General features: G+C 55.1%; 2 protein-coding genes across 2 annotated transcripts; one reads left to right on the top strand and one right to left on the bottom strand.

The window, feature by feature from the left end:
* The first annotated feature begins 285 nt into the window (after positions 1-285).
* Positions 286-17,231, top strand: add2 (adducin 2 (beta)). The gene is made up of 15 exons (XM_042344541.1): positions 286-393; positions 2,914-3,125; positions 3,788-3,926; positions 4,714-4,865; positions 5,677-5,757; positions 6,988-7,137; positions 7,407-7,550; positions 7,984-8,082; positions 8,405-8,581; positions 10,392-10,649; positions 11,114-11,233; positions 11,982-12,071; positions 12,465-12,627; positions 14,607-14,702; positions 16,687-17,231. The coding sequence occupies exons 2-15, from the start codon at positions 2,931-2,933 to the stop codon at positions 17,001-17,003; spliced, it is 2,181 nt and encodes a 726-aa protein (XP_042200475.1). The 5' UTR covers positions 286-393; positions 2,914-2,930; the 3' UTR covers positions 17,004-17,231.
* A 3,042-nt stretch (positions 17,232-20,273) lies between these two features.
* On the bottom strand, positions 20,274-24,303 carry snrnp27 (small nuclear ribonucleoprotein 27 (U4/U6.U5)). Its single transcript, XM_042344521.1, has 6 exons — positions 24,249-24,303; positions 23,529-23,658; positions 22,876-22,958; positions 21,970-22,049; positions 21,705-21,769; positions 20,274-20,996 (listed from the first exon to the last, which is right to left on the bottom strand). Exons 1-6 carry the CDS (start codon positions 24,283-24,285, stop codon positions 20,942-20,944), a joined length of 450 nt encoding a protein of 149 aa, XP_042200455.1. The 5' UTR covers positions 24,286-24,303; the 3' UTR covers positions 20,274-20,941.
* Positions 24,304-24,800: the final 497 nt, after the last annotated feature.

Below are 24,800 nucleotides of genomic sequence, written 5' to 3'. Positions count from 1 at the left end.
GGGTGTGGTGGCGCAGAACACTGGCGAGGAGAAACTTCTCTTTTCTCCACATCGTTATCGTTGAGCGAGAGAGAGAGGGGGGGAAGCGGTTTGTGTGGTTGGTGAAGCATTTGTTGGGCTCAGTCACCAGAACGAGCCGCGGTATCAGGGCTGTCCAGCCGGCATTCAGCAAACAGCAGTCACCCGATGATTAGCTGAGGCTCTGCCTGCCTCAGCTTTGGGCTGGGCTTACACCCTGGGGAGAGGAGGGGGGGGATGGAGTGAGGAGGGGAGGAGTGAGGAGAGGAGGGCAGACGAAAGGAGGGAAGGAGTGGGGAGGGGAGGTGCGGAGGGCACTGAGATATTATCTGTGGACAGACAGTGGACGGACACACATCAGACCCAGCCCCTCAGGTACAGACCTGCTGTTTTCTCTGTTAATGTCTGTCTGGCTCTTTGGGGGAGGGTGCGGGGTGGGGGTGAGGGGTGTGGGAGGGGGGGGATGTGTGGGGTGTGGGGGCAAGTAATCGGGATCTCCTCGGGGCTGAACTGGCTCCGAGGTGACGCACTTGACCACGGAATGGCAGAGCACAAGCCAACGCTCTGTGAGGGTCTGTCCACCACATTGTGTAGCGAGTCAGGAGGACGTCACAAGGCGCTGGACCGGGCAAGTCCAGAGTGTCCAGGGCACAGCTGACCCAACCCCCCCCCCACCCCCCACCCACCCCAGCCGAGCCCCCACACAGGCTCGGCCCCACTGATCACCCCCCCCCACCCCCACCCCTGTAAATAAAGGCAAAACAGGCGTTGTTAAGTGTTGGTGGCAGTGTTTATGTGAGGCATTTGTGTGTGAGTGTGAGGCTGTATGTGTGAGTGTGGGGCCGTGTGAATGAGTGTGGGTAGTGCGGGGGTATGAGCGAGTGTGTGCGTGTGCGAGTGTGTGTGAGTGAGTGTATTGATGTGTATGAGTGAGTGAGTGTGTGAGAGAGTATGTGTACTGTGGATATTTGTGCGAGTGAGTGTCAGTGTGTAATGTGAGTGTGTAGTGTGTGAGTGAGTGAGTGAGTGAGTGAGTGTGTGTGTAGTGTGAGTGAGTGTGTGTGTAATGTGAGTGAGTGTGAGTGAGTGAGTGTGTGTGTAGTGTGAGTGTGTGTGTAGTGTGAGTGAGTGTCAGTGTGTAATGTGAGTGTGTAGTGTGTGAGTGAGTGAGTGTGAGTGTGTGTGTAGTGTAAGTGTGAGTGAGTGAGTGTGTGTGTAGTGTGAGAGTGTGTGTAGTGTGAGTGTAGTGTGAGTGAGTGTGTGTGTAGTGTGAGTGAGTGAGTGAGTGTGTATGTAGTGTGAGTGAGTGAGTGAGTGTGAGTGTGTGTGTAGTGTGAGTGAGTGAGTGAGTGAGTGAGTGAGTGAGTGAGTGAGTGAGTGAGTGAGTGAGTGAGTGAGTGAGTGAGTGAGTGAGTGAGTGAGTGAGGGAGGGAGGGAGGGAGGGAGGGAGGGAGGGAGGGAGGGAGGGAGGGAGGGAGTGAGTGAAGCGAAGCTGTTTCTGAATTCAGATTTGCATTGGAAGAAATTTGCACGGGGAGTGGGGGTGTGGCGGGCGCGGGGTGGGGGGAGGTGGGGGGGTGGGGTGTGGCGGGCGCGGGGTGGGGGGGGGAGGGGGAGAGTGTGAGGCTGAAGTCACGGGGAGTGAGCAGGATGGGGTGGGGGCCTTATCTGGTACAGACACACACCGTCCTTTCCCCTCCGGGGAAACCACAGCGACGAACAGCCCCATCCGCGCTCACCAGTGTCAGCGTCAGCTCCAACAGCAACAACAACGTTCAATATGGAGCCTTTCACACCGGGAGGACCACGACAACAACAACAACAACAGCAGCAGCAACAGCAGCAACAATTTGCACTTATCCCGCGCCCTCCACGTGGGGCAGGGTCTCAGAGCGTCACGGCGGGGGAGGGTGGGGGAAGGCGGTTGTCAGCACGGTCAAACGAGAAGGTCTTCAGGCAGGACTTGGAAGAAGGGGAGGAAGGGAGGGGGGGTGGGTGGGTGGGGAGTGTGGTTTTTACTGCCTTTCTTCCCCCCCCCACACCCCCCACCCCCCGCCAGACCCCCACACGCGGTGACCTGGACTGTGATGTGAATGAGACACAGTAATAATAATAATAATATTAATAATAATAATAATGCTGATGATGCCTATGGTTAGTATTATTAAGTGGGCGGCACGAACACTCTCACAACTTCGCTCGGTCGCAGCTCCTGAGAGCACAGATGGTGGGAGCAGCGGGACATATGGCCACAGAAATAATCCTGATCTGGGAGTGAATTCATTTCTCTTTCTTCCTTTCCCTCCTTCCCTCTCTCCCTCTCCCTCTCCCTCTCTCCCTCTCGCTCTGTGATTTCAGTCGCTTTTTAGATTGGAAATCCTCTCACTCGTTTGCGGAGGGTTCAGTCCCTGCCCTTTGCCTCTTCCCGGCTCTATTCTGCCCGCGCTCTGCGTGTGAATCCTGGAGTCCCTCCAACTCACGGCCTCGCTCTTTCCCTCCCTCCCTCCCTCCCCTCACTCCTTCCCTTTCTCCCTCACTCCTTCCCTCCCTCTGACTCATTCCCCTGCGCTCTCTCTCTCCCTCCCTCCCTCCCTTCCCTCCAACTCGCTCCCTTGCTCTCTTCAACTCCTTGCCTCCTTTTCCCTCTCTCCCTCCCTCCTTTCACGTTCCGTCCCGAGACCTTCTTGGCCACACATTTGCTCAACTTCCCCCACGTCACCCCCACAAAACACACACATTGCGGGGGTCGGGGGGGGAAAGATTGAGCAAACGTGTGGCCCAAGGAGCCACTGGGGAACAGTCATATATATGTAGTGTTGGGAAATTGTGACACCCCCTCTCTCTTTCTCACTCTCTCTGTGTCTCTCACTCTCTCTCTCTCTCTCTCTCTCTCAGGGCTGGTGACGGTCAGGATGAGTTCGGAGCCACCCCAGGAGGAGGTGCCGCCCGGGCCCACCCCCGAGACCCCCGGCCCCGCTCCCGAAGACCCCCGGCCCCAGCACGTTCCCGAGGACGATCCCGAGACCCCAATCCCCGGGCCGGACCCCAGTCTTGGGGCGGACCCCATCGAGCAGAAGAAGCGAGTGAGCATGATCCTGAGGAGCCCGGTAAGCTCAGGCTCAGCACGAGGCCATTCAGCCCATTCAGCCTGTTCCACAATGTATCTGGTGCGAATGGGTTGCGTTTATACTGTGTCCCTGGTTACAGACGCTGACTGGAGGGGTGGGGGGGCATAGAGACTGGATACAGACCCCGATGGGGGGTGGGGGGGGGCCCAGCGACTGGGTACAGACCCCGAGGAGGGTGGGCACAGCGACTGGGTACAGACCCCGATGTGGGGGGCCCAGCGACTGGGTACAGACCCCGATGTGGGGGGCCCAGCGACTGGGTACAGACCCCGATGTGGGGGGCCCAGCGACTGGGTACAGACGCCGATGTGGGGGACCCAGCGACTGGGTACAGACCCCGATGTGGGGGGGGCACAGCGACTGGGTACAGACCCCGATGTGGGGGGGGCACAGCGACTGGGTACAGACCCCGATGTGGGGGGGGCACAGCGACTGGGTACAGACCCCGATGAGGGTGGGCACAGCGACTGGGTACAGACCCCGATGAGGGTGGACACAGCGACTGGTTACAGACCCCGATGTGGGGGGGGCACACCGACTGGGTACAGACCCCGATTGGGGGGTTGGGGCAGTGGGTATCGGGTGCTGACGTGTGGCGTTGAGGAGTGACAGAGAGAGAGTGGTGTGGTGTCTGTTGGCAGGAGTTCAGAGACGAGCTGGAGAGTCTGATTCAGGAGCAGATGAAGAAAGGAAACTTCTCCCCCAACCTCTTGGCTCTACGTCAGATTGTGGACTTCATGACCAGTACCCCCTCGGTCATCCCCACCTCACCCCCTGGAGGTAGGACCCCGGATTGTTCCCCCTGAGGAGGCTGACGATCAGAGAGAGAGACGCTGGAGGTTTGGCCGATCCTCATGTTGAGAAGATTCTGCTCAGGGTGGGGGGGGGGGGTGTGGTGGGGGGGGGTCTCGCTCTGAGGCACAAACTTTGGGGTTCGAGCCATCACATTGGGAGCTGATGCTCCAGTGCAGCTCTGGAGGTGGGGGGGAAAGGCTGTGTTGTCAGAGACCCCCGGCATTCGGATGAGACATTAAACCGAGCTCCTTGTTCTCTCTCCGGCCACAGTCCCCACCGTGAACTCACTCACTCACTCACTCACTCACTCACTCACTCACTCACTCACTCACTCACTCACTCACTCACTCACTCACTCACTCACTCACTCACTCACTCACTCACTCACACGACACACACAGTCACTGCACTGTACTGGCCTGCAGGCCTGGAGCTCAGCGGTTAACAGCCCTCGCCTCGAAAGCGAGAGGACCCGGGTTCGATTCCCGGGCAGGAGGCGAAACCTTGGGCAAGTTTCCTTACTCCACACACATACCACACACACACACACACACATACCACACACACACACGCCACACACACGCGCGCGCCTCTGTTTCCCGAGCAGTCAGTCGGAATCTGGTCGTTAGTCGATCGGTGGGTGGATCCCTTTCCGGGGGTAACAAATAATGCCTCAAAAAAAAAAATGAACGAATCGGTCACTTGCGGTCAATCACTCGAGACGTCCTCGTGAAGCTTAAGCGGCTATTATTCTGCTGACTATTATTTTCAGGGGTGTCGATGATCAGGCCCATCAATGACCTACAAACCATCGAGTCCCTGAACCTGGTGAAGGGCGAGCGACTGATGAGGTGTAAGATCGCCAGCATTTACCGCCTCCTGGACCTGTTCGGCTGGGCTCAGCTCGTGAACACCTACGTAACCGTGAGTGGCTCCGAGACGAAGGCACTGTGTATACAAGTGTACCTCGATGGCGTCGTCGTAGAATATTACAGCGCAGAAGGGAGGCCATTCGGCCCTTCGTGCCTGTGCCCCGGCTCTTTGGAAGAGCTGCCCAATTAGCCCCACTCCCCCGCTCTTACCCCAATCAGTCCCACTCCCCTATGCTCTCTCCCCCCCCCCCAAACCCCAGCGAATGTTTCCTTTCAGGCCGTGAGTTCCAGACCATAACAACTCTGTGTGTAAGAACATGTCTCCACATCTCATCCCCCCCCCCCCCCCCCCCCACCCCGGTCACTGCGCCTCCTCCAGTCCTGTTGAGTAGTATTGTGCGTTACAGCCCAGAAGGATTGACCCCTCGCGTTAGTGATCAGCCCCCCGGCCCCCCCACCCCACTGCTTGGCAGAGGGCGTATGGATTTCATGGCGTGCGAGGCTCGGCTCGGCTCCACGTGCGCTCTAAGGGAACGTACCAACATGGAGTCCTGTAGCTCAGCGGTTGGGGCTCGCGCCTCGCAAGCGAGAGGACCCGGGTTCGATCCCCAGGTCGGGGTGAAACGTTTGCCCGGGTTTCTTGTTCTCCGCAGCGAATGGGAACTCAATCGAACCGTCGCTTTTCTGGGGATAATAATTCCTCCAAACAAAATAGTGCGGTCACTCAAACCGCCACCGTTTGTGGGACGCTGCTGTGCGCGATTGGGCCGCTGTATTTTTTTCGCCCACAAAATAATTATAATGTTGTTTCCCCCCCTGTTCCCCCCCTGTTTCCCCCCCCCCCCCCTTCCCCCATCACGCAGCTGCGAGTCAGGAAAGAGCAGGACCACTTCCTGATTATCCCCCGAGGTCTGTCCTACGGTGAAGTCACCGCGTCCGTCCTGGTGAGTATCGACTGTCACCGCGATCCTTCCCGCTGGGGCGCGTTGTGCCGCGACTATTGTCCTGTCGTGGAGTCTCTGTAGCTCAGCGGTTAGAGCCCCCGCCTCGCAAGCGAGAGGACCCGGGTTCGATTCCCGGGGGGAAGGGGAAGGGGGAGGGGGTTGTCAGGACGAAATATTGGGCAAATTTCCTTTCTCCCCACACACACACATACACCTCTGTAAGTAGGAACCCGGTTGTTGGTCAATTGGTGGATGGCTTTTCCGGGGGTAATAATCCCATCAAAGTAATTAGTAATAATAATTTGGTCACTTCGATCCACGATTGTTTTGTGGGAACGTCGCTGGGCCCAAAACACACAGTCACTACACTTCACGGTGTATCCCGTGAAGCACTTTTGAAACGTCTCGAAGACGTGATAAAGCGCTGTGTCAAATGAAAGGAGTATTATTAAATTATTGTTAATATTTTTATATTACTATAATAATAATATTATTGAGTAACCTATAGCGGACACTCCCCCCCCCCCCCCCCCGGGAGACTTTCCCCACATGGTGTTTGGAACTGCGCAGGATTTACTGTCAAGCGTAGTGACTGTATATTTTGCAGGCAAAGGCGACGGCCGATTTACACACAGCAATAGCCCCGCAACAGCCCTGGAGTGAGTGACGGAATTTATTGAGGTGGGGGTGTGGGGGGGCCCTATCCAGGACAAAAAGCCCCCTCCCCACCCCGACCCCCAAATAAAGCTCCCCCTTGCGCTGAGCTGGAGCGAGAGTCGGGGCTGTGTGGGTGGGTGGGTGACCGGAGAGCTTCCTGGGGGAGGGGAGGCAGATACTACAGAAGGAGAAGCAGAGGTCGGGTGACACAGGACGTGGTGTTGCTCAACAGCCTCCGGTGCTCGGTTGTGCAAGTGGTTGAATACGTTTGGCGTCTGTTTCGCAGCGAGTTACAGGGCTGTACATACAGGGCTGGGCTTGTGGGGGTGGGGGGGGTGGGGGGGGGCAGGGGGTGGGTTTGTGTCTGTATATGTGTGTGTGTGTATCTGTGTGTGATTGTGAGTGTGTGTGTCTGTGTGCGTGTGTGTCTCTCAGTGCGTGGGAGTGATTGAGTGTGTGTGACTGTGTGAGTGTGTGTGTGTGTGTCTCTGAGTGTGTGTGTGTGAGTGAGTGACTGAGTGTACGTGAGTGTGTCTGTGAGTGTGTATATAATAGTCTGTGTGTTGCTTCCAGGTGAAGGTGAATATTCTGGGGGAGGTGGTGTCCGAGGGCAGCTCCGGCTTCAGTGTGGACGTGGCTGGGTTCAGTCTTCACTCCGCCATCTACGCTGCCCGGCCTGACATCCGCTGTGTTATCCACTTACACACCCCGGCTACAGCCGCTGTGAGTACACACTTACACACTTACACCATGAGTACACACTTACACTGTGAGTACACACTTACACTGTGAGTACACACTGACACGGGAACCCGAGGTCTCAATTGTAAACAATTCCGAGTCTGGGGGTTGGGGCCATTTTTCCGCGACGTTGTGATACATCTGTGTCTGTGTGTGTGTCTGTGTGTGTGTGTGTGTGTGTCTGACTCTGTGTGTGTGTGTGTCTGACTCTGTGTGTGTGTGTGTGACTCTCTGTGTCTCGGTCTCCCCAGGTGTCGGCCATGAGGTGTGGGTTACTGTCCGTGTCTCACGAGGCGCTGCTGGTGGGAGAAGTCGCTTATTACGACTACAACGGAGCCCTGGACGAGGAGGGCGACAGGATCCAATTACAGAAGAGCCTCGGCCCCTCCTGCAAGGTCTCCCCCACACCACCCACCACAGTGACCCCCACCCCCCCCAACCCAGCGACCCCCACATCCACCCCCACCGCACCTGCCCCACCACAGTGACCCCACATCCCCATCACCCCCACTCTGCCACCACAGCGGCCTCCACCCCGAACCCAACCCTTTACACCGACCCCCACATCCCCACCACCCCCCACACACACTGAACCCCAACCCCTCGCCCCCACCCCCTGCTCTTTCCCTCTATGGAGGCGAGGCTGGTGCTCGCTCCCCTCACTGAGGCTCTATAGCCCATTCACCGTCACCCTGGGTGTGAATCGGCCGCCACCTTCACCAGCAAACACAGTCACTTCACAGACTCTCCTCCTGACAGGAAGCCGCTGGTAACAAATGTAAATTTTATTATTCTGGTCATTAAAATCTGATGTTGTTGCTTGTTCAGGTGCTAATTCTGAGGAACCACGGAGTGGTGGCCCTGGGGGAGACCATGGAGGAGGCCTTCTATAAGATTTACCATCTGCAGTCAGCCTGTGAGATACAGGTAAACACCAGCGGACTCCACACCTGGTCTCAGCCCATCAGTCTCTCTCTCTCTGTCTCTCTCTCTCATCCTCAGTCACAAGGTCCAGAGTTCCAGCCTCTACGGCAAGACTTGGTGGGGTGGGTGGGGGGGCCACTGAGTTGTTGGCAGTGCCATCCTTCAGATGTCACGTTAACCTGAGCTCTCTCTCCTCTCTCCCCCCCTCCACCACCACTATCTCCCCTCTTCCCACACCCCTCTCTCTCTCCTCGCCTCTCTGCCCCCTCCATTCCCCCCCCCACCTCCTCTCTCTCCCCCCCACCCGCCCGCCCTCACTATACAGATCTCGTCCCTATCGAGTGCCGGGGGAGTGGAGAACGTGATTATGTTGGACAGAGACAAGTACAGACGTCAGGAGGTGGGGAGCGTGGGTTGGGCCGGGAGCACATTCGGGAGAATGCGCAGCAGCCGTGTGGGTGAACACGAGTTTGAGGCCCTGATGAGGATGTTGGACAACCTGGTGAGTCAACAACAGCAGCAGTAACAACAACATGCCCTGACCAGCGTCTTCCCGCGGGATTGGTTAGGGGGGGAATTGGTGTCGGCGGCTTCGGACAAGACCTTAACCCCGGTTCTTGCCCACGCATCCCCCCCCCCCCACCCACCTGATACCCACAGGGGACCATTTGGAAAAGAGGTTGGGGGTGAGTGAGGGAGAGCTATGTGTGTGTGCGCATGTGAGAGTGTGTGTGTATATGTGTGAGAGATCTAATCCCTGCAGAACCCCCCCCACCACCCAACCGTTTCCCCCATCACAGAGTCCTGGCCTCAACCCCCTCCTCCTCCTCCTCCTCCTCCCGGTCGTTTATCACCCGACTGACCCTAACCCTCAAGGAGCCGGGTTCTCAATAAGCTCCGAATTGTGATTGTGAGGTGGGGGTGTGGGGAAAGTTATAATAAGGAACCTTTTAATGCAGGCGGGAGAGTCAGCCCCACAGTGACTCCTGAGACCGTGTGTCGCGCCACAAATCATTTGCCCGCGCAGTCACTACACTTTGCAGTGTATCCCGGGCAGCTCTTTGAGACGTCCGGATGAAGTGTTCAGGCGCTGTCTTACATACAAGAAGTACTGGAGTCCTGTAGCTCAGCGGTTAGAGCACTCGCTTTGCAAGTGAGAGACCGGAGTTCAATTCCAGGCAGAGGGCGAAACCTTGGGCAAGTTTCCTTACTCCACACAGAGCCTAATAATAATCCCTCCAACACCCAAAACAATAATAAATTGGTCATTTTCAATCCACGACTGTTTGTGGGACATTGCTGTGCGCAATTGGCCGCCGCGTTCGCCCACAAATATACAGTCAATTCACTTTACAGTGTGTTCTGTGAAGCGCTTTGGGACGTCCTCCTGACGTGAAAAGCGCTATATCAAATGCGAGGATTATTATTATTATTATTATTGCTAATTAAGTAGTACAGTAATACAAGTAGTATTACCATCATATGTCCCACTGCGGCTGCCGTGTGGTGATGTGGCCACAGGAGGGCGCTGCGTCCCCCCATATTGTCTGTGAGTCGGTCTCACACACACACACACACACACAGAGAGAGCCTCAGCCGTGGAGGATGTGGAGGCGCAGCGCCTTCCTGTGGCCACACCGGGTATCGCAGCGGCCGTGCGGGGCGGTGGCCACAGGAGGGCGCTGTCTCCATTCAGTTTTCGCTGAGAATCTCCCAAACTGGAGAGACGGTCAACAACAACAACAACAACAACAGCAACAACAGCAACAACAGCAACAACAACATGACACGTGTACAGCGCCTTCCGCGCTTGGACGGCGTACGGCATTCCCGACCCGAGCCGGGGTCAGGGAGGGAGAGGGGGAAGGGGGAGAGGAAGGTTGGGGGGGGTTGTGATCGATGGCATAGTTGAAGGAGTGGGGGGGGGGGGGTGGGGGGGGAGGTTGGGGGTGGGGGGGGGTGGCGAGGCGGAGTGATTGGGGGGGATGGAATTCCAGAGGATGGGGGCGGACGTTTGGAGACGCTTCACACTGAACTCGGGACGTTGGGAGGATTCGTGGGGTTTGGTTGAAAGGACTTGGTTCGGGATGAATAGACTGGTTGGAACAGGCTTGAGGGGCTGAATGGCCTCTACGTTAAAGCGTCTGCTGCGTTGTGCTGGTGTCGGCACGGGGAGGGCACTCTCCACCACACAGTCACTGCGCTTTAGAGTAGGTTCTGTGAAGCGCCTGAAGACGTGATAGGATTGCGACCGTTATCGAGGTGCGTGTGTGTGTGTGTGTTGTGTGAGCCACTGCTCTGTGATACCTCAGGGCTACCGGACGGGCTACGCCTACAGATACCCCGTGATCCAGGAGAGGACCAAACACAAGCGTGAGGTGGAGATTCCGGCCACCGTCACCGCATTCTCCTTCGAGGAGGAACCGCTCCCCCTGTCCTCGCTCCGGCACCACAGCCAGCGGCAGCAGCAGGAGAAGACACGGTGGCTGAACTCGCCCAACACCTACCTGAGGGTCAATGTGAACGAAGAGACCCCGTGGGGTCCCAGCAGCCCTCGGGCCAAGACCACGGTAGGTCACAGCCCCGGGAAGTGAGGAGGTGGGGGTAGGGGGGTGGGGGGGGGGGGAACACGACGGGGTCTTTGAGTTCACGGTGAGGGGAGGGGAGGGGGGGAACGGATGGGAAAACAATTAATGCACAGAATGCAGATACTCCCGGGGTGGGGGGGGAGGGGGGGGAGAGGGATGGAAGGAGGCAAAGTTATATCAAATACATACCCAGAGGACTGACTGCTTCACTGCTGCTGTGACAGAAACACTGCCCCCCCTACGATTAATAATAATCACTGCAGTCAACGCCTCCTCCCGTTACTGTCCTGTATCGTATCATCGCCACTTGTGTTTGTTGTTGCTTCTCAGCTGTGTGTGTGTGTGGGGGGGGGGGGGGGGGGGGGGAGGGGGGGGTTCTCTGTCACGTTGGGACATCTCGTTGGGGCAGTGACATCTGCTGACGCAGTGCGTTTCCTCCCAAACAGTGGCTGAAGGCGGACGAGGTGACCAGGCTCAGCAGTGGGACTTCGATCAAGATCGAGACTCCCAACCAGTTTGTGCCGCTGTTTACGGACCCTCGTGAAGTGCTGGAGACCAGGAACAAGGTGAGAGCCATTGCGGGTTCAGGTGAATGAGGTCCCTTTGGCCCAATTTGATCTCAACCCTTATACAATCTCCACACTCCCCCTCCTGCCATCTCCCAGTGTCCAGCTGTGTATCCTCAATGATTCCCAGCGTCCCATCAGCCACAGTGTTCCCAGTTAATTCTCCGATAGATAAAGCCATACTTCCCGGTGTCTGTCCCGAAATTGCCCCTTTGCAGCTCTAAACCCCGAGTCCTCCTGTTGTCCCCCTTTTACCCCCCTTGGCGTCTGGTACCGTGCTGTGCTCAGCGTCCGACACCCCGTACCCGGTTGTTGAGACCAGATAACCGCACGCGGACTGGGATTCAGAGATTTACAAAGACTCACAGAGATTGTACGACACGGAAACCCGACCAGTCCGTGAAAGTGCTCATCCTCAGCCACTCCGCTGCCTCCCACACCTTCTCTTCCCCTCTCCCTCATGTGAACGTCCAGCTTCCTCTGGACTCTACCGGCACGGACACTGTTCGAATCCACCATCGCTCAGGCAGCGAGTCCCACACTCTGTGGATAAGATCCAGCGACGTGGTCTGTCCTGGCTGGGCCAGGGGAGGGGAGCGGTCTCCCCTCTCAGTACAACACTCTCTCCGTCTCCCTCTCTCCCTCCCTCTTCGTCCCTGCCCTCCCTCCTTTTCTCTCTTCCTCTCTCCGTCCCGGCTTCCCTCTCTCCCTCCCGCTGGTTGGGTAACGTGTCTTTTTTTGTCGTAAGATTCGGGAGCAAAACCGGCAGGATATGAAGTCGGCCGGTCCCCAGTCACAGCTCCTGGCGTCCGTCATCACAGACAAGAGCCGCAGCCCAGTGAGTGACAGCCACACCTCAACTGACACACTGCCTACTGCCAGCTCCTCACCTCACTCCTCTCCCCTCTTCGCGGTCCTCTCTTCCTTCTCACATCTCTTGCTCTATCTCCTCTCTTTCTGCCTTCCCCTCTCTCCACGCACCTCTTACTTCTCTCCTCTTCTACTCTCCCCCTCTCTTTTTTCCCTTCTTTCTCTCTGTCTCTCTCTCTCTATCTCCTCTCTTTCTCTCCACGTGCCTGTCGCCCCCCCTCTCTCTCTCGTTCTCTTCCTGAACGATCAGTCACTCAGCACACCTTTGGCTTCGGGCTGAGCTAACATCTCGCTCTCTCTCTCTCTCTCTCTCTTTCTCCCCCCCCCCCCCACCCCTCTCACTGCCCCCACCACCTCTCAGTCTGCAGATGGGGAGTTGTCATCAGAAGCCAGGACTCTGACGCGGGAGGAAACCCACGAGGACACGACGCAGCCTGAGCCCCCCAACCCCTTCAATGAGCTGACTGACCAGGAGCTGGAGGAGTACAAGAGAGAAGTGGAGCACAAGCAGATGGGAATCGATGGTAATTAGTTTGGGGGGGGGGGGTGCGTGTGGGGATGGGGGAGTGGGGGTTGGGGAATCTCGACCTATACCTTGCGGGTGGGGAGGGGGGGAGGGTGTGCCTTGCAGTGTGTAAAAGCAAATAGCCACCGCCATTGCCTACAAAACACAGTCACTACGCTTAGCTGACGCTCCAATGCAGTGCTGGAAGGAGAGAGGAGTTATTGCCACAACACCATAGCCCCATGTGGTGACGTGTGCTGAGAGCTCACTAACCTTATTTGTCTCACTCAGTGCATTTACGCTCAGGCACTCCCGAGACCGACTGAGTCTCCATTTCTCTCCCGTCTAATCCCTCCTTTTTTTCTGGATTACTCCTCAATGCATTGCTATCCATCTCTCTCAGCCCTCTGCGTAACTTGTTTGACCTCTCTGATGCTACGTCCTGATTCCCTCCCCCCCCCCCCCCCTCGAAATTAATTTCTCCACCGCACTAGTTCACCTCCCTGCAAGGACGTTGGTCCCAGCCCTGTTCACGTGTAAGCCACCCACCTTGTACAGGTCCCACCTGCCCCAGAACTGGTCCCAATGATCCGGGAACCTGAAGCCCTCCTTTCTGCACCATACCTCCAGCCATGCGTTCACGTGTTTGATCTGCTGTTTTGATACTCACTTGCACGAGGCACTGGGAGTAATCCAGGGTTCACCACCTCTGAGGTTCTACTCTTTAGCCTTTTCCCTAACTTCTAATACTCTCCCTGTAGGACCTCAGCCCTTTTTTTCCCTACGTCATAGATCCCTACATGGACCATGACATTTGGATGTTCCCCTTCCCCCTGTAGAATGTTTTGCACCTTTTCCATGATGCCTTCAACCCTGGCGTCATGGAGGCAACAGACCATGCACGAGTCACGTCTTTGGTTGCAGAAACATCTGTCTACTCCTTTCACCATTGTGTCCCCAATGACAGTTGCATAGACACTCTTCCTCTGTGCATCCATTTGCTTTTTGACTCCTCTCCCCAGAGGTGTCTTCACTCTGACTGGTATTCAGTACAGAGAACCGGTTTGTGAGTGCCACAGTCTCAGGGGATTTCTGCAGTGCCCATCCCCTCCTCCTGCCGAGGACGTTGGTCCCAGCCTCTGTTCACGTGTAACTCTCACCCATTCACTCTCCTTCTGAACCCTCTGTGGCTGTGGGGTGACCACCTCCTAAACGTTCGATCCATAAACTCTTCAGCCTCCCGTAAGCTACGTAGTGACACCAGCCTCTCCTCAAGCTCAGAAACCCTGAGCTCCAGCTCGAGCAGCCGGAGGAACTTCCTACACGTTTGTCCAGGGCACACAAAGTATCCTGGAGCTCCCACGAGGGCACACATTGCGCATGTAACCGGTCTCAACTGCCCTGCCATTTTTAATATCGCTATTATATACTTATAATTATGCACCTCTTTCCCCTCTGCACCAAATTCCCACTCTCACCAAATTCCTTAACAGAATTCTCACTCTGTTCCACCTCACACTGCTGGGCTCTCTGCTCCAGGAGCTGAGTGGAATGACTCCTTGGCCCCAGTGACTGGTCGGCCCTTCCAGGTCCTGTCGATGAGCCAGGCCGGGCTGCGCTGCCATCAGCAGTGAGTGCCCTGGGATACTGTAGACCCACTTGGCTCATGAACCGGACTAGAGACCGGCACAGAGGGGCTGGCATTCCTTTGCCATGTAGGTCACTTGGGGCCAGTTCAGCTCCCAGGAGACCCCATTTACCTCCCCATCACCCCTCCCAGGAGGATAGTCACTATTTGGCTGAGGATCATCTATCTGACCAACTGACAGAATCAATAGGCAAGTTTATACTTGCCCACCCACACCCAAAAACACAGTCACTCCACTGTACAGTATCACCTACAAAGCACTTGGGGACGTCCTCCTGATGTGAAAGACACTGTACTGAATAAAAGGATTATTATTGCTTTACATTTTCCGCGTTTCCAAAACTCCGCAGGTCCGGACGACGAGAATACCTCAGCCGGAGTCTCTCCACTCAAGACCCCGCTAATGTCACCGCTTAAGTCACCCAAGTCTCCCCGGTCACCGGGAGGTAAGCTGCCCGAGAGGGAGGGGAGGGAGGGAGGGAGGGAAGTGGGGAGGTGAAGGGAGCCCCACGTTGTTGGGATGAGATATTGAACCCCAACTGTCAGCCTATTGGGGTGGATGTTAAAGATCGCTACCCCGGTGCTATAGGAGTTTCTCCCGCTCGGTGTCCTGGCCGACAATCCCTCCCCCCCCAGACAGGGTCAGTCACTCACTTCACGGCTGTTTGTGAGGATATCACTTTGCGCAAATTGGCCTCTGGGTTTGCCTACAAAAACCCTTTACAGTAAAATCCTGTGAGGCACATTGAGACATAGCGACGTGATAAGACGCTGCATTAGAATGTAAGGCTTTTTATATTGTAGTGGGTGGTGGGGGGGGTGGAAGTGGGGTAAATCCAGGTGGACATATTGCTTCCCCCCCTGTAAGGAGGGGTGAAGGTGCCCAGGGAGATGGAAGATGATCTTTGTCGGTGCTTCCTGTCAACCACGTCTCGGTCGTGTCCCGCCATGTCCGTTTCCTCCCCCCCCCACCCACCCCCCGTGCTTCAAGGCTGCTTGTTTGGTGTCTCTGGTTTCGCTGCTGTTTCCCGCTCAGTGTCTCTGGCCTGTCATTTACTGAATGAGAGAAGCGATCCTCGATGGGGGTGGGTGGGTGGGTGGGGGGTTGAGTGGGGGGTGAGTGACAGCTGAGCAATGAGAATGGAGGCTTGATGCACTGGGAGGGAGGGGGTCGGGGGGGGTCAGCGTGAATGGAGGGAGGGTGGCGGGGTGAAGGAGATGAGGGAAGGGGTGATGGGGGAGGAGAGAGATTTCCTCACGAGTCGCAGAAGGTTCTTTTAAGAAACTAAGGAAAAAATTTAATTGAGTTCAGCAATTTATCCGGTTCCCGAAGCTACGGAAGTGACTGAGTGATTGCAGATCGGGGTGATTTTCTCACCCGCTTCTCTTCACGTGGATTCAGTGTTGGAGGATCCACTCGGTCTTCACAAGAGATGTCTCGATGTGAGGGGCTAGGGCTGGGGTTGGGAATTGGGCTGGGATTGGGCCTGGGGTCGGGAATGGGCCTTGGGTTGGCGGTTGGGAGAAACGGGCTTGGAATGGACCTGGGGTTGGGAATGGGCCTTGGGTTGGGAATGGGCCTTGGGTTGGCGGTTGGGAAACGGGCTTGGAATGGACCTGGGGTTGGGAATGGGTCTTGGGTTTGGGAATGGGGCTGAGGATGGGAGTTGGGGATCAGGTTGGGGGGAATCACAGAGACACGCACAAGATGGATGGCAAGAAGTGCCCCCTTGTCCAGAGGGCAGCGCGTGGGGGGTAGCATGGACGGCCTGAAAGACTGGATGCTTCTCAATTTCTGTCAAATGTGGTAATTGTGTGATGCATTGTGAGTCACCTTGCTCCATTTCTGTTCTCTTTCTCTCTCTCTCTTTCTCTCTCTCTGTGTTTGGCTCACACTAAAAGGAGTTCCTCATGATACTGAGTACTTGTCTTTGTAGTAAGTATATTGTTTGCCCCCACCCCCCCCCCCCCTTCCCACAGCCCCCCAATTCCCCGGATAATGCCTTGCGATCCTCAGAATGACTTCCCTGAAAGCGTCCGGAAGCGGTGGTTGAAGTAGAGAGCGGATATGAGGGGGGAACAGGGGAGGAGAGAGAGAGAGAGCGTGGGAGCCAACACAGACAAGGACTAGTTGGCGAGTGGTCTGTCTCTGTTCTGAGGAGAAATTCCATCTTGTAGCCCCCAGGGGTGACTGGAATTGGTTTCTGTGGGCGGAGGGGAGGAGGTCGTTTGGGTTTCTGAGGGAGTGGGAGAGTTTCCTCTGTCGTGACACTCAACAGTGCTAAACAAACCCACGGAGCATTGCCCCTATTTGCTCCGGTTTCCCCCGAGGCCTGGTCAGGAGTGCTGGGCTCTTTCCCGCTCGGAGCTTCCTGTTTTAGCAAACGAAGGAAGTCTGTAGATCTGACGTGTGGCTTTGCTTTCCTGAAGAAACCGAGGAGGCGGGAGATTTAAAGGACCCGGGCGACGCGGAGATCGCGGAGAGCGAAGTGCTGGTGGTCAACGGGGAGGAGGAGGAGAGGTCTGCGGAGGACGAGCTGAGCAAGGGAATAAGCCAGATGATGAGCAACGCTGAGAACGGGACGGAGACCCCCGCCAAGACGGCCAAGGAGAAACCGGAGCCCGGCACTGGGGGGCCGCTCACACCAGAGGGCTCCCCCTCCAAATCCCCCTCCAAAAAGAAGAAGAAATTTCGCACCCCGTCCTTCCTGAAGAAGAGCAAAAAGAGGGAGAAGAGCGAGTCCTGAATGGGGGGAGGGGAGGGGCTGGGGGGGAAGGGGAGGAGGGGGCAATGAAATAACTTTGCAAAGGAGCATCCGGAACAAACACACGCACACACACACACACGTATGTGTGCACGCAAAGCTACACGCTACTGTATACACGCGCACACACGTGAGGTTTTGTATTCGGTTGTAAGTTGTTCAATACCGCCTTTTTTTTTAAATGAGATTTTCCCCGATGCTGGGGGTGGGAGGGGGAAATGGACAGTGGTGGGGGGGGGGGGGGGGGGAGATTTGACACCTATTTTGTGATGGGGGGGGGGGAGTAATGTAATATCCGGTGGGTAAGGGGAATGTCGAGATATCTCTCTCTCTCTCTCTGGCTTTTTGGAGGGTTCTGGATTTAGCAGGTGGGCAGGGGGTGTCGGGGGGGGGGGGGGGGGAGAGGAGAGGGAGGAGTGCCGGCAACGATCGGCCTCTCGCGATCAGTGTAGTGACTGTCAGTAGCCAATAAGCGACTCTGCCATTCGCTCCACTGGGTCAGGAGGCCCAGGGAGAGGTGGAACGAGAGCCCAGGGTGGGTGCTGGCAATTTACACCCAGTATTAGTCCAGAACTGGTAACGTTCTTCCCCCCCCCCCCCACTCCCCCCCCACCACCAGAATGCTTCCCGAAAATCCCACCCTCTCACCTCAACACTTGCCAAGATGATGGAATGCTGGAAGGCAAACCAGATGGACCTTAATATTCTTTTGCCTGAAAATCCTTATGTTCTTAAAGCCAAGGCTGACAATTCTCAAATGTCCAGTGTGAACCCGGATGCAAGGGAGGGGGGGGGAGACAGGAGGGGGGAGACGGGAGGGGGGAGACGGGAGGTCAGGGGTAAGTAAATACCCAACTGTGTTCTGGATAAATAACAACATTGCCTTTGTTTATGCTGCGTCTTCACCAAGGCTCAACTCCGATCTCCTCTCCGCTCTCCCCCCCCCCCCACCCCTCAACCCTACCCCACCCTACCCTCAGTGTCCAAACATCATCCCTGTAAAGCACTCTGGGACGTGACACTACGTGAAGGCGGCAGGTTAGTTGCAAGTTGTTGCTGTTGTCGTGAAGGCTAAACATTGCGTGGGTGGAGTTTCCGTTGCAACGGTTGACCCACATCTTGCAAAGCCTCAAGTGAAAGATTCATCCAATTGCCCCACACGACAGATATGGTCACTCACTGTGTCACTCACACTGCACTGATACCCTGGGGGGCGGTGGTGGGGTGGGGGTGGGGGGGGGGTGGGGGGATGCGGGCGGTAATCAAGATAAACCATGTAGACCTTGCACAAACCAAATACCCCAGAAGGCAGAGTGTAATTAATGCCTTTGATATTCGAGTCGATCCCTTCTCTCCAGCTGTATAGATGGAATAATGATCTCCGCGGTTCCGATCGCTCGTAAACGAGGCATGTAGACGAGAGCTCCGACTGTATATTGTTTGGCCCCGAGACTAGACCGGGTGCTTGCCCTTCGCCGAGCTGTGTAACTTGTGCTGTCTGTGTCCTGACAAGCGTTGGCGAGAGGAAGCAATCCGATGTAACGTGCTCCGTCCGGCTTTGATGTCTTGTGGGTGAAACGGGAAATGCTGCCGCTTTGCGTCTCTCGCTGCCTTGCCGCGCTTCGGGATCTCTGGTGTAAATAGCCGGCCGGCCTCTGGATGCACGTGGGCCGATTCCTGGCGTGTCTTTGTATTGTAATTATTCCGCACTGTAATTAAAGGAAAGGCAAAACACGGAACTTAACTTGGCTTCGTCGCTCTCCCAACGCACTCATTGACCTCTCCAAAGCCTTCCCCCAGCCTCCCGCCCACTTATTGTAATGTCTCCACGTCTGACAGTGACCCTCCCGCACTTTACCAAGACTGCGACGGTCCCCACACCTGTGCGTACCCCGCCTCGTGTACTCGGTGGCCACTCTGTGAATCCACCGTGAAGTGCGAGAAATGTATCTAACGCCCAAAATACCGTATCACTTATGGCTCCGTGCCCCCACCCCACATGATCCTGTTTCAACTCGCGTCCAAATCCCAGACTTGATGTCAAAGTGGTATTGCTTTAAGATAAGATAGGTCTATGGACCTCCTCACACCCCCCGCCCACCCATGTCGCCGATCCCCAACTCCCACATCTGCCTCACCACCCTAGTAGGCTATGTCACCCTACGCTCATTTGCCCCCATCTCTTCCTCCTCTCTTTCCCCCACTATCATCAAGGTGAAGCCCACCACCTGCTCTCATGATCCCTCCCCAACCAGCTTCTGGTTACCCAACTCCCCCTCCTCTGCCCACAGCTGGTTGACACAATCAACCAGTCCCTCTCCTCAGGCTCTGTCCCGCTCTGTCTCCTCAAAACCGCTGTCATCACTGCTTAACAAAACCTACCCTCGATCCCTCCAAACTCAGAAATTTTAGACGCATCTCAAACCCGCCGTTCCTGGCCAAATCCTTGGGCGCACGTGGTGGCAAATCAACTTGGGTCACACCTCTCCCACCACTCCCTACTCGAACCCCTCCAGTCCGGTTTCCGCCCTGACCGCAGCACGGAATCGGTTTCTCCTCCTGTCCCGGGCCGGTCACCCGCGGGGCACAACAAGGCTCCATCCTTGGCCCACGTTTCCTCATCTCCACTTTCCCTCTCAGTGATGTCATCCGCAGACGTGGGGTCAATTTCCGCATTTCGTGGAGTCCTGTAGCTCAGTGGTTAGAGCACTCGCTTTGCGAGTGAGAGACCGGAGTTCAATTCCAGGCAGAGGGCGAAACCTTGGGCAAGTTTCCTTACTCCACACAGAGCCTAATAACAATCCCTCCAAAAACAAAAAACAATAATAAATTGGTCATTTTCAATCCACGACTGTTTGTGGGACATTGCTGTGCGCAATTGGCTGCCGCGTTCGCCCACAAATATACAGTCAATTCACTTTACAGTGTGTTCTGCGAAGCGCTTTGGGACGTCCTCCCGACGTGAACAGCGCCACATCAAATGCAAGGATTATTATTATTATTATTATATGTACGCGGATGACGCCCATAATCTACTCCTCCTCCTCCTCCTCCTCCTCCAGCCGTGGCCCCCAGTCCGCCGATGCCCTGTCAGTCTGTTTGACCGACGGACATCAAGGCCTGGATGAGCGCAAACGTCCCGCTTCCCCTCCTCCCCCACGTCCGTTCCCTGGGGTCAGACTCCACCGCCGCTGAGCGCTCGGGGACGCTGCCCCACCCCCCCGGTGCGGAGGGCGCGTTGTCGTCTGGTGAAAATAGTTGGGGACACGGTGAACGTCTCCAAAACAAAACATACTGTTGGTCTTGAAGTCCTGAATGCAAGTCACGACAACAGCCTAATGCAGCATTTTGGAGAGTCGCGTTTGAGATTTATGCGGCTCGACACACGGGAACCCACAGAGATGCTGCCTGGAGGTGGTGAGTCAATGGTGTACAGTCAGTTCCATATAATTGTCAATTTGTAATAGCATCAAACATGCATCAATGTGAAATGGATCTGATTGAAATACACCATGTCAAAAGGGGGCAAAACACTCCTGCTATAGAGCTCTTTCCACTTCATTTTAATTCAAAATTAGCCATTTATAAATTTCATCGCGTCTTTACACTCCAGTTAAAAGGAGCTGGTGCACAATCCGCAATGAAATGGTAGGTGTGTGGTGCACGTGTAGACTGGTTGATGACAGCTGTGTGCAAACAAGAATAAAGATGAAGCCTGTTCCCCTTGCACATTGCTTATTGTACGGGTGTTCAAGAAATGCTAAGCCTGAAGATCACATTGTCCCATTCCTAAATCCAACCCCAGGACTTTAATACGGAGAACTTGCCCTGCCCGCAAAGTATGGCATAAACTATTGCTGTCTTGGCCTCAATGTTAATGCCTTTGCAAGTCATATTCATGCCACTCTAGACCAACAGAGCTATGCGATGAAATCCAGGGGTCGGTTAAATCCTCCCTTTCTGTTCATGTACTGCCTATAGGGGAAAGATTAACAAAAGAAATAAATTAGCACATTTTTCTTAGTATGACTGTCGTTAAGTAACAGAGATTAAGACTTTGTGCGATTGCAAGTTTTCATTTGGACCGGCAGGGTCAAAATCAAGACATATACCTTCGAACTTGCACATTGACAACTGGGACACTGTCCCACAAACATCTTAACACTGGAGCCTGGTAATCCTTGAACAAAGCCAGATATATCGGGCATGCAATGATATTGGAGTGAGACTGATCTCGCTGTGTCAGGTGGTATATTGTGGTTGCTGTTCTAGCAACAACAACTCACATTTATATAGCGCCCTTCACGAGGGATAGCATACGGGAATGCTTCACAGTGGTGGAGTCTGACAACGAGCCAAGGGGAGAGGGAAGTGACCGTAAGCATGATCAAAAAGGTCTTTAGACGGGATTTGAAAGTAGGCAAGGGGGAGGGATCGAGGGAGAGAGTTTCAGGGCGTAGTGGCTGAAGGCACAACCACCGATGATGGAGCGGAAGGCACATGTGATAATTAGGAGGCAAGAGCCAGCTGAGCGGAGGCAGCGGGTGGTGGAGTAGGGGGTAAACAGGTTGGATAGGTAGGGTTGTGCAAGGGAATGAAGTGATCTGAAAACAGCGGCAAGAACTGGCGTGATAGCAGAACAACTGTACAGATGGAGATTTGACCACACGGCGTTTTACTCACCGATACTTTCTTTTCTGCTGCACATTAACAGCAAAGGCATTCACGGAGCCATCCACTTTCTTCCCCTGCAGAATAAGACAGAAGCCTTCAACACTGACACCACTTATAATCTTAATACTTTTAGTTCAAAAGGAATACAGAAAGCATAATATTAAAGATTAGCATTCAAATACCCACTGAAAGGGGAGCCAAAGCTGGGACAAGGCAGTGCTCTGCTAACAAGTGCGAGGAGGATTTAAGAGGGGAATGAATTACTGCTGCTTACCTTTGTGGTATCAAAACCACCAAATCCCATTTGCTTCATCATTTCAATTTCTTCCTCGGTTTTCCCCTCCATATCTGCCTCTAGAGGGAAAACAAAGGGCATCTGATCATGATCGTCCAGCTCAGTCACTAACATATATTTGGAGAAAACTAGAATTTTTAAAAGAATACTTTAAATTTACTGGAACATTAAAGTGTTGTCCCAAATAACACTAAACCTCAAATTCTTTGCCTTCAAAGCAGAAATTGCAAACGTAGCAGAACGTTGATCAACGTCTTTGAGACATGACTTGTCTGGTTTATGTTTTTAGAGGTTACAGTGGAGGTTCTCAATGAAACATCAGATACTGATACAATAATACATTTGTAAAGCGCCTTTAACATCAGGAGGATGTCCCAAGGTGCTGAACAGTAGGGAATGGGACCAGAGCGGGAGGGAGTTTGAATACATAGCTTACAGAGGTTGCTAACATGGTCTACAACCTGATCATTTCAATTTAGAATGAACAAACATCTAGAAAACAATCCCAACACTAGTACCAGAATCCACAATGGTTAGTCGTTCATTTTCTGTATAAACCAGTTGAGCATTTCTACACTGAACTGTCTTCAGCTTTTCCTTGTTTTTAAAACTGCTTTGAAGCTCTACAGCAGCTGGCAGAGGAGTTTTGTGCAGTCAGAGAGCAAGACACACGGGGGGGGGTCAGAGATCAGGACACACAGGGGGTCAGCGAGCAGGAAAAACGGGTCAGAGATCGGGAAAAATAGGAGTTGAGTGAGCACCGTTGTGGAAGCCCTAGGGCCAGGAATGTATCTGTTTCCCCAGCCTGTGAAAGCAGCACATCCCACGCAGTCAAAGATAAATTCTCATTGATCGGCCAGACTACAAAGAACACTTTTGGTTTACCTGAAATCTGATGTTCTTTTCCTGCCTTGTCATCTTTTTGCCTGGAAGGAGAATCCGAAGCAGACCTGTGTCGCCGAGGAGACCTGGAGGACAATGCAGTGGGACGTTTTAACCCTGATGGTGCTGGGCTAACTAACATTTCCAATCACTTTGCACGATGATGCCCCAAAGCTAAATAAAGCCCAGTGTGAACAAACAAAAAATAAACTCTTGTCCCCCGCGCTCTGCTGGCTCCTCACCATTGGGACAGTCATAATGACTTTGCCTCAAGGGACATCTTTAATGGTCGGTCAGTAGTCCTCCTCCCTATTAAATCCCATCAATAACTACAGGGGACCAGTATTTGCCCCAGGTTACCAGACGTCAGCTCATTAGGTTAACTGTGTTCATGCAGTGATATCCTCAGCCCAAAGGCAAAGCCCCTGGAACCCCAATCACACAAAAAATCTTTCACGAGTATTCATAAGGAAACCAATGATGTTTGTGAACTGAGATGTATCTGAATCACTGCAGAGATGTTTCTATAATATGAATAAAACACCAAGTGTGGATTAACGAGGCTACGCTGTCGAGGTGGGATGGGACTGTCCCGAGCGGGTGAAACTGGCCATGAGTGCAGAGCGTGAACAGTCGAACCCGGTTCCAACCCAGACCTGGATCTCCTTCGGTGCGGGGACCGCGACCTGCTCCGCCTCCGCTCCCGGTCCCGATCTCGGGACCTGGATCGTTCCCGTCGCCGAGCTCGTTCCCGGTCCCTGGACGTCGATCGCGACCGGCGCCGTTCTGTGGAGCAAGGCAGCGGTCACAGCTTTCGCTCTCAGGCCCAGAGCTGACCATTTCCCCCCCCCCCCCCCCCGCCCGCTCCCTCCCTTCCCCTCACCCGACAACAGCGACGACAACGACAGCAACAACAACAACAACGACAGCAATCCCGCGCCCCCCCCCCCCTTCTCACGCACTCCCCCCGTCTCGGCCCCGAGGCTCTGGAACTCCATCCCCAGTGCCTTCGCCGCTTCCTCCCTTTCCTCCTTCAAGGCCGGTCTCAAAACCTTTCTCTTTGACTGTACCTTCAGCTCCGCTCTCGACTCTATACCCCCTCCTCGCTCCCTCCCTCCCCTCACCCTGACCATCCCCCCACCCCCTCCCTCCCCTCACCCTGACCATCCCCCCTCCTCACCCCCTCCCTCCCCTCCCCTCACCCTGACCATCCCCCCCCTTCCTCACCCCCTCCCCCCTCTCTCCGCTCCTCACCCCCTCCCCTCACCCTGACCATCCCCCCCCTTCCTCACCCCCTCCCTCCCCTCCCCTCAGGCTCACCCCCCCCCACCCCCCAAACACACGCCCCCTCCGCAGTGTACCCCCTCCTGACTGACCGCGGCGGGGCGGGGAGCGGGAGCGGCTGCGGCCCATGATGGCCGCCGGAAGCCGCCGGAAGCCGCGCGCGCGCGCCGGGGCTCTGGTCCGTCCCCCACAGCGGTCCCCCCCACCCCCCGCGGTCCCCCGCGCCGGGTTCCGCCGGCGACGCGTTCCCACTTTATTATTATTATTATTATTAATCATTAATTATTCATTCTTCTGCTTCTCTAAATCACCGTCGTCTGCAATGATCGGGTGGTTTGTTTCGGTCTATATCGTGTGTCCCTAATGGTTTAATCTCTGCTTTGCGTTCGCTGTCGTTGTTGATTGTGAACCATCATTTACTGTTGTTAATTATTTTGAGGGACAAAACATTTTCCCCCTTTCCCCCCCACACCCCCTCCCCCCCCAACTCACCCCCATTTCATTTGTTGAGGGGGAATAAATAACTTTAATATAACGATACCCCCCCACCACCCCCCGTCCCCCACTCCCGCCCACTCCCGCCGGGTTCGTTGTTGTCACCGTCTCCCCTCCCCAACAACAACAACAACAACGCCGACGACGAC

This window comes from Callorhinchus milii, unplaced genomic scaffold (assembly GCF_018977255.1).
Source record: "Callorhinchus milii isolate IMCB2004 unplaced genomic scaffold, IMCB_Cmil_1.0 Scaffold28, whole genome shotgun sequence".
NCBI lineage: Eukaryota > Metazoa > Chordata > Chondrichthyes > Chimaeriformes > Callorhinchidae > Callorhinchus > Callorhinchus milii.
The sequence above is the reverse complement of the archived record's forward strand: the minus strand, read 5'-3'. Positions and strand labels throughout refer to the sequence as shown.

Coding starts and splice junctions, on each gene's coding strand:
- snrnp27 (XM_042344521.1), bottom strand. CDS start 24,285: ATGGGCCGCAGCCGCTCCCGCTCCCCGCCCCGCCGCG. Junction 23,659..24,248: donor CCGCTCCCCGCCCCGCCGCG/GTCAGTCAGGAG, acceptor CTTGCTCCACAG/AACGGCGCCGGTCGCGATCG. Junction 20,997..21,704: donor CAGCAGAAAAGAAAGTATCG/GTGAGTAAAACG, acceptor TTTCCCCTATAG/GCAGTACATGAACAGAAAGG.
- add2 (XM_042344541.1), top strand. CDS start 2,931: ATGAGTTCGGAGCCACCCCAGGAGGAGGTGCCGCCCGGGCCCACCCCC. Junction 3,927..4,713: donor CCCCACCTCACCCCCTGGAG/GTAGGACCCCGG, acceptor TATTATTTTCAG/GGGTGTCGATGATCAGGCCC. Junction 8,582..10,391: donor TGAGGATGTTGGACAACCTG/GTGAGTCAACAA, acceptor GTGATACCTCAG/GGCTACCGGACGGGCTACGC.